This window comes from Lissotriton vulgaris, chromosome 12 (assembly GCF_964263255.1).
Source record: "Lissotriton vulgaris chromosome 12, aLisVul1.2, whole genome shotgun sequence".
Taxonomy (NCBI): domain Eukaryota; kingdom Metazoa; phylum Chordata; class Amphibia; order Caudata; family Salamandridae; genus Lissotriton; species Lissotriton vulgaris.
The window spans coordinates 774,143,367-774,152,763 of NC_141700.1; the positions used below are offsets into that span (position 1 = coordinate 774,143,367).

General features: G+C 45.3%; 1 protein-coding gene across 3 annotated transcripts in view; it reads left to right on the forward strand.

Annotated features, from left to right (window-relative positions):
* The window catches only part of SLC12A9 (solute carrier family 12 member 9), a 163,834-nt gene that overhangs the window by 43,640 nt on the left and 110,797 nt on the right, over positions 1-9,397 (forward strand). For 2 of the 3 annotated variants that reach the window (XM_086946117.1, XM_086946116.1), the window contains exon 2: positions 5,359-5,598. In XM_086946117.1, coding sequence (XP_086802243.1) covers positions 5,394-5,598 — 205 coding nt within the window. In that variant the 5' untranslated portion in view covers positions 5,359-5,393. The remainder of the gene's footprint in view (positions 1-5,358; positions 5,599-9,397) is intronic. The other variant, XM_086946118.1, reaches the window with a different exon arrangement.

The window sequence follows — 9,397 nt, forward strand, 5'->3', positions numbered from 1 at the left end:
TGGTGGATGCGGTGGATGTGGTGGTGGATGCGGTGGATGTGGTGGTGGATGCGGTGGTGGTGGTGGTGGATGCGGTGGTGGTGGTGGTGGATGCGGTGGTGGTGGTGGTGGTAGTGGTGGATGGGGTGGTGGATGTAGTGGTGGTGGTTGTGGTGGGTGTGGTGGGTCTCGTGGGTGTGGTGGTGGATGCGGTGGTGGATGTGGAGGTGATGGTGGATGTGGAGGTGATGGTGGATGTGATGGTGGATGTGGAGGTGATGGTGGATGTGGAGGTGATGGTGGATGTGGAGGTGGTGGTGGATGTGGAGGTGGTGGTGGATGTGGAGGTGGTGGTGGATGTGGAGGTGGTGGTGGATGTGGAGGTGGTGGTGGATGTGGAGGTGGTGGTGGATGTGGAGGTGGTGGTGGATGTGATGGTGGATGTGGTGATGGTGGATGCGGTGGTGGATGGGGTGGTTGTGTATATTGTCTAGAAGCCTTGTATCAGCAGAGCTGGGCATTATTGACATAACAGCAGTGGAACACAGGTGGGTAACATGCACGTAACCTGGTGACCCTGGAGGCGTGAGTGGTAGGACATTGTTACACCCCTACAGTGTGCGTCTGTGTGGTGTGTCCTGGCGCGTGTCTGTCCGTTTTCACGTGCATTTATTCTGGGAAGGTCTGTGTGTCTGTCAGTCTTTGTTAGAAAATGGTTGAAGGGACATCTGTTGTAGAAGTGTTTGTGTGTTTGCGACTGTTTCGTGTGAATGCGTGCCTGCGGGTGTTTATCATCATCTGTGGGAGTCTCTTTGCAAAACGACATGTATGTTCGTGTGTATGTGTGCTCGCACGTGCCTGCGTTAATGTGAATGTGCGTGCTATTGTGTGTGGTGTGTGTCTATATGCGTGCGAGTGTGTTTCTCTGTATGTGTCTGTGCGCGCGCGTTTGCACCATTGTGTGCGTGTCCGTGGGCGTGTGTGCGCAGGTAACGGCTTGCTGTGCACACGGTACACACTAGAACAAGTGTTCCCCTGGAGTGTAAAATAAATATGTGTACACTCGTCGCAAATATCCGTCCAGTTTGTCCAAATGAAGCCCGCTATTCGGGTGTATTTTGGGAAAAGGCCGTTTCCTGGACACAGTCTGCAGACGTCTCCCAACAATAGCCTCTTTGCTTTAAAAGAAGACTATGACAGACAGCTTTCTTTAATATGGAAACGTACTTTACACACAACTAAATACAATGTGCACAATTGTATATACGTTCAGGACTGCAGGTGGAATTACAATTTGGAACACTTCATAAATGGGTGTCGCAGAATAACACGTGTTTAAGTCATATATTGTAAGGAAAGGTCACAGTGGGCAATAAACCTTCTAAAGAGAGCCTGTACTGATTATCTCTGAGGCTTCAAGCACAATGTTTGCACCAGCAAGCCATACCCTTCAAAATATTAAAACCCCTTTATATCCCTATAGCAAAAATCTGAACAGTTATTCACTATCAAGAAGGTGTGCCTACTGGCTTTGTTAAGGATATCACAAATCAAGGGACAGGATTCCAGCCTGTGGTACGCGTGGTGCGACAATACCCAGAATCCTATTGCCTTTATCAAAATGACATGGACATTTCACTAAAATAAGCCGCTCCTATTGGCTTTAACATAAACAAACAAGGCCTACAGCCTTAGGCATGGTCATTTTATTATTTTACGTCATATGGCAGAGCGCCTACTAATTTCCCCCCAGCACAAAGTAACACACACTTTACGGCCTTCACAAATGCTAAAATCCAGTGAGTGTTTTATGCATTTGTGTCAAGCTGCGGCTGAAGGAATTTATTTGCTGAGAGTTCTGCCTGTACCCGATTCACTGGGAAGGTGTTGAGCACTTTAAACTTTGCAAGATAAGGAAGAGGATGATGGGGAAGGGAGAAAGAAGACATCGAAACACTTGCTATAGTAGGTTAGTGTTGGCAAAACCAGGTGAAGGGTAGCATGAGCTTGCTGATTAGCCCACTTACTGCCTCGTCGGTGATGTATGGAACAAAGACAAAGCAAGCAGGAGAAAGTTTGAGGAAAAGGTAGAGGTCACTAAGCAGGTAGTATTTATAAAGGTGTGTGAAATGTGTGTAATTTTCTTTTCTTTTAGTTCGCATACATTTATGAAAAATGGAACAAAATTATATGTAATGATGTGATATGCAAAACTAGCATTTAGTGCTATAGTTTAGTATGACATGCATTATTGTGTCGATTTTTAGGTAGGAAGAGGTCTTTTACACAAACGATAGTGCAAAACTCAGTCTGCAGACGTCTCCCAACAATAGCCCCTTTGCTTTAAAAGAAGGCTATGACAGACGCGGGGCTCCCGGACACTTGAGGGCATTGCTGTGGGGAGAGGGGAAGAGAAAGGCGACACGGCGGGCAGGGGAGGGGGTGGAGCGGGGAGAGGGTGTGAAAGCAGTAGGGGCCTTTGAAGTGAAGCTAAGCTTCACTTCAAAGGTGTGGGAGGAGTGCGGCTGAGGGAACAGACGGCGATTTGGTGATGTGCCCGCGCATTTTAGGTCAATGCGCTTGCGCATTGACCTAAAAGCCACGGGCACAGCACCAAATCGCCCAGTTAGGTAAAGTCTGTTTAAGACGCTATATATCGAGCTCCCGCTCAATTCGAATGCGCATTGAGATAGGTCGCTCGACCTAAAAATGGTCCTGTGCGTGACCATCTGGGAGGGAAGGTGTGCTACGCTTGTGCCCATGACCCAGCATTCGGAAAATCATTCTTGGCCTACGGGGAGGGCATCCCATAGATGGCATGGGGTTGGGGGGCGAGCTTGTGGCACAGTGCAGTCCCTGGCACAACGCAGGTAATATTTGGCATATGGGGGCAACCATGGCAAATACCTGGTGCCGACATATTAGACGTAATTCTTGGCGTAAGAGAGAGCGCAAAGGTGTGATGTTTACGATTGCAAAGCGGACTGTAGCACACCAAAGAATTTTTAACAGAAGGGGCACCCATGGTAAAATTCTGTCTCTGGCATATTATCAGCATTTTTTGACAAATGGCATATGGAGGAGGGGGACACATTACAAAAAATTGCTTTATAATACCGACGGTAACTCTTGGCATAGCTCATAGCAATCTTCTGGCCCTGGCATACTGGAAGTAATTCCTGAAATTTTAGAGTGCACCCATCACAAATTGGGTCCGCTCTTGGGGAAGGTCGGGCGTCCCTTAAGCACCATAAACGTATTGAAATATTTCTTGTGTGCCCATTAAAAACCTATGGCTTTCTGGTAAATGTATGTGAACATATATATTTCTTTAGAGTGCACCATTTATTCCTTAAAGATATATGTATATATATTTGAGGATCCTCCCCAACCTCTACTAGAAGTTAAGCTCACTCGCTTCGCCTATCACTTGGAATTCTAGGCATGTATTCATCCCTGTCGGGATCACGAGTCGCTGCTGGAAAGTAGAAGGAGCAGACAGTAGGGGGCAGTATATGTGCGAAGCAGGAGGGAGCAAAGATCCGGCATTGGAATAGACTACATTCTCCAGTCTTTAAAATGGATTACATTACCTGTATTTCAAAAGTGGGTGAGCCTGCAGCCCTCATATCTGCTATTCTTCACAATATATATTCAAACTTGGGTCATGTGACCTGGGACCCACCAATACATTTGTGCTTCTGGTGCCAGAAGTGTGGTAAGGTGGTGTAAAAAAAAATGGGTTTACTGCTTGAGGTTTTCTTTTGTTTTTGTTACTCTACTCTAGTTTTTTTACCGATCTTATCTCAGAGGTCAGTGTATATTAATGTCTTTGTTTTGCATTATTCGTATAGCACAGCCTTGCAGGAATAGGCAAACAGCCGCTGTACTAAGGACAAAGATACTCACCGATGAGCGAGGGTGCAGAGTGCCAACCCGATTTACAAAATGTAGAGAAAGGAGAGAGAGGTTTGAGGAAAGGAGGTAGCTGGATTGGGGAAGTCACAGCATCCTCACAGTATATAAACTGCAGAGACAGTAGAGGTTTGTGGGAAAGTACTGGACGGATTGGCGAGATCCCAAAATATCTACACTGTGTACAAAATGCAAAAACCGGAGACGTGGAAAAGGTGTAGGCTGGTTGGCCGCGGTCAGTGTGCCTACACAGTATACAAATATATCCTTGGGAGCTCTGTGACCTCACCCAAGCAACGAACACTATTCCCCATATCTCTCCTATCTCTGCATCTTGGGTACTGAGTGGGTGCTTTGCGACCTTGCATATCTTGCCAGCATTGTACCCCCACACCGCTCCTGTATCCACATTTTGTATACTGTTTGGGCGCTCTGACTTTGCCCATCCGGCCAGCACCTTTCTCTATTATACCGATACTGTCTTACCTTATGAACTGTCTGCTTAATGAGCTACAGAGCTGCCAACAGCAATTCTAAAACTAAAAATAAAAGAAGAGGAAATCCAAATTTTAGACAATGTGACTTCTGTCTCATTCTTTTAGACTTGCTGGCAGCATTTGACATAATAAACCATGAAACTCCAATTGAAATACTGAAAAAACATGGGTGTAAAGGGGACCATTCTGAGCATGAAAAATGTAAGCTAAAGCTTTAAACTGGAGAGCTTTCTGTCCTATAAAGTGGGATATCAAGGTGTTTATTTCTGATACAGCATATAAGGACGGGAGTGGTGAAGCGCTCTCTTCCTGTTGTGGTCAATAGAAGATGAAATAGCTTCACCTTCTAGTTAGTGCAAAGTGGTACTGGCAGGGCTAGAAGTGACCTCAGGGATCCACCTTCGAAAGAGACCAGCTCTGTCCCCCGCGCCTGAAGACTGATCGCATCTCCTCAGCAGTTCTTCTTGTTCCTGGCAACACTGGGAACAAAAATTGTTTTGGAAGGTCGCCAAATTGATGCCCGTCTGTGCTTCAGACAAGTATTTATTTATTCCCACCCTGCTATGGATGGAGGGGTTGACGTGCAGTAGTCTCCTTCTCTGCAATCTCATGATGTGCTGATTTCTATTGATGTTATTGCTGTATCTCCTGCAGATTAGAGTCGGATTGTTTCTGGACTCTTTCGCACTCTATTGATCTTTGCCCGCAGGCGAGTGGTCTTAAGTGCATCAGTGTTTGTCACTTGGACTCATCTTACTACTTGTTGGCAGGACACTATCTTGTTGAGCACAGACTCCATTGACGCGTGTCCCCTTGATGTGTTTCGCTTCTTCCCTGGGTGGCTGTGGATCCGCTCGAGCACGGGTTGAATTGTGAACTCCGCTTGGCATCATTCCTTTAAGGAACAAGACACTCCTTTCCCTTCTGTGCATGTTGGGATCTTATGTATATTTCTTTTCCTCCACAGGGAGTTCGGCCTCCTGCCCTCAGTTTCCCATTACCATGTCGGAAAGCTCGCCGCTCCTCAATTACCGACTGTTCAGCTCGCTCGCCAGCATCACAGGTGATGATGTGCTGGGCAACCATGAGACAACCGTCAGCACCTCGGTCATCCCGCCGGACCAAAGCAAGAAGCTGTCCACGTTCTTCGGAGTGGTGGTGCCCACTGTCCTCTCCATGTTCAGCATTGTGGTCTTCATGAGGATTGGTGAGTATCCGCTTGGCCCTGCCGAATGACTGCTCATGTTTCCACGTCTCTTCCTTGTATGGTGACATTGCACGTCAACAGCTTTCCATTTAAAGTGGTGCTTTGTGTGACTTTTTTGAGCGATTAGAAAAATAGCTTGTTCTGCACTTCTGCCCTTTTAACTGTGATTTTAACCCTCAACTTATGGTGAAGCTGAAGGGTTTTTTAATACAAACACTGGTAAACACTTACCTATTCTTGCACTGGGGAATTTAAGAACTATCTCGGCGTATTGCAATCTAATAGCAGCATCACTTAGACCCCCCCCCCCCTTTTTTTTTTCTCGTTCGCAAGTATAGTCCATCGCTGGGTTTCTGGACAGCGTGTGGGTTGAAGCTGCTCCAGCACATGGTGGTTGTCGGTAGATGACAGTGCTCTGAACTTCGATGGAATTGCACCACCTACCTGTAAATTTTCTAGAAAGCTTGTATATTTTAGCAGCTAAAGCTCTATTGTGTGTATATATAATCCAGTGCATACCTTTGAGATTTCAGAACATGTCCAAACAAAAATGTGATTTATTTGATACGATGAAAAGGCGATTACAGCAGACACGTTTCACCGTGCAAATTGTGACACGTTTGGTGACATCCCAGGACCACAAGAGACCAAGGGACTACTTCACCTTAAAGCGAAGTGATATCCTCTCAACTCCTTTAGCCTGTTTTGAAAGCACTGAAATGTCCTAAAGAAACTCTCAGCGCAAAACGTGTTTGCAGTAATCTCCTTTTGATTTATAGGAAACAAAAGCTTAGATTTTACAACCTCATTGTTGCTTGGACCAGTAATGGATGCCCAAGGTGTAGATGCATATACTGGAATATATATGCAAAAGAATATTTCAGCTCAGGCTCCACAACAAACTTATTCAAAAACGTCGATTTAAATGTGACTTTAGCAGCTAAAGAGACTGATCTATTGATCATGGACACTGTCTTTCTCTCTGTTAAGGGTTCTCCAACTTGAAGTGGTTGACACACTTTTGAGAGTTATTACTGCTGGCTAATTTCAGGCCAAATCACTGTTAAGAAGAGTTAAAAAAAAAAAAAAAGGAAAACTATTCACTTTAATGTATGCTGGAGCCAGCATTCCCTATGGTTATCCGCACACCAGTTGAAATCTACATACTCCCTTTTTCTGCTTGTACCTTGATTCTGAAGTAATTCCTTCCATTGTCGCTAGACCGTGCATGCTGTTTCGATGACCATGGGGACATTTTTTTTCTATTTGCCTTCACACTCAATTTTCTTTGTTTTTTAATGTAAATCAGATATCACTTACAATATTTTGCACAATTTCATAATCCATTTAGCTTTCTGTGTATTGCCAATTATTTTTGGAGAGTTTGTTAATGATTGGTGTTTTGTTGCGCAAAGGTGTCATTTGAGGAGGTATTTAATCTGCCATGCATTGCACAAAAGAAATGATCAGCGAGTGTGTTAGATAATCGGTTGCATTTGCATGTGGTACAATGATTTTATGGTTGGTAAATTATGAGACCCTCTTTTTTTTTTGGGGGGGTGGGGGGGGGGTTCTGTTTACAATGAACCTCTTAGATATTATCCCTGGTGGGGAGTCAGGGGAGTACTCTGATGGGAGTCTATAGGCCAGAGGAGGACTCTGCCAAGTGTGGCTGTAGAAGTTTATCAAGTTGAGGACCCAGATGTCCATTACCGAAATGATACGCCCTCCCCCAGCCCCTGGAAAACAAACCCCATCTCAGGATTTCATTAGCTCTATGTAGAGCTTTGGTTCCTTTGGCAGACTCATCCATCCATTGCCAAACTCCTTCTGTAGGCTTTTAAACGATTGAGTATCAATACTGTAATTGTTATAGACATGTCCGGTGATGTAGCGTTCATAACACCATAAGGTGGTAAGCTAACCACATTCATGGCATCTTTTCCTAGTTGTATTGCTTGGAAGTCATCCCATGCGGTTGAGGTTCAGTCCACCATGTTCAATGGTTCATTATGTAGGGTTGTGAGGAACAGATGAGAAAGCACCAGGTATGTGGATTTTTAAAGGTCTAAAGCTTGACTAAGGATCGCGTACACAAATACCAACACTTGGTGAGCATTAGATCTGGTAAGAGCTGCCACTGGTCTACATGGTACTTATTCTATGCAGGCCATGCTACAGTCTGCCGGGACTTACTGCTGTACATGACCTCTGTCATTGACTGTTAGCAGTTATTGTCGGCATTTGCTGCTGGTGCTACTTGTCATCAACAGGTCTTGCCACTTTTTGAAGTTGATTCTTGCTGAGGGTTCCAACTGTTATTTGTTGTACACCAGTATTGTTTGTACCTGCTACTGGTGCCACCTATCGTGGAATGCAGACCGGTCTGGGTACTGTCTGCTGAGGTTCTTCTGCTGCTTATGGCACGTTCATTGATTGAACACTTCTCATTTGTGTCTGCAGGGGCTTCCTTCTGCTACCAGTCATTGATTGTACATAGGTCTTACTAGAATTTGTATGGGCTTTCTACTGCTGGTGCTACTTGTCAATGGTTGACTATTGGTCTTGTTAGGATTTGTATGGACCTCCTGTGTGGTTGCTACCGATCATTGATTGCACACACGTCTTGTTAGTATCTGAACGGGCTTCTGCTGCTGATGTGGCCAGTCATTGGTTGTTCCCAGGATTTGTCGTTCTTTGGCTAAACTTGTTAGATGACATCACGCGCAGATCTTGGTGGTGCTTGCTGCTGATGTTCCATGCCCTGGACTGCTCACGGATAATGATGGTTCCTGCTGTTGTGATCCCGGTTGCTGATTGTACTCGGGTCTTGTTGGCGTCTGTGTCTTTCAGTTGCATCTGCTGCGAGTTGTAGGCGATCCTCTCTGCAGCTGTGACAGTTGCTAGGTTTCTGTTTGCATTCTCTGTGTTTCTGGGTGCTGGTGAGCAGTGAGGCTTCGACTCCTTCCTCCTCAGTTGTTTTGGGTAAGCGGTGAAGTGATACTTCCTGTGATAGAGAGATCCTCTTTCACAATTGACAGTTTCTTTATAAAAGTCCTGACAAGAACTGATAAGACCTATAGGTAGTAACCTCTGTCCTGTGTATATTTCACTTCTCTTTTAAACATGAATAATAAATGTATTCTAAATACACCTCTTAGTTGGTGGCCTTGTTGCCTTGAAGATCTTCATTCAGTTCCTCTGAAGTACGTACTCTCTGTCATAGGGGTACAAGCTCATTTTCTTCGGTTACTTTTATCCTCCCTCTTTAAGGCAGATGCTTGGAGGTTGCGCTATTTCTAAGCAAATCCGATTCTGGTTGTGGGAGTGCGGTACCCCCAGACCCCAGCTAGTACCCAGGATGCCACGTGCATAGGGTTGCTCAGTGGCTGACAACAAAGATCTAGGGTCCCATAAAAGGGAGACTTGATGGGCTTAAATGTAATGCTAATGTTCATTCTTAAAATGGTACTTCCCCAATGTACGTCTTCATCAAAGCCAGCAGGTCAATGGCTAATAGAGATCAATTGAAACCTATTGAAGCTTTTTTTAAATGGACTAATGGTTCGACCGATGGTCCCATAGAGGATCAGGAATGACTGCATCTTGGAGACTGGCACAAAGAATGGGGCACTGGTGAATGAACTCCTATTTTCCTCCCCCCCCCCAATCCTTTCCCTCTCTGATCATTCGTATCCCCTGTTCTCTTTTAATGTTTTTGTAAATGCTTCCTCTGCTCCTCACACAAAGCATCCTCTTCATCTGTTGGTGTTCTGGCCTGAGGGTGTGACCGCGGCCA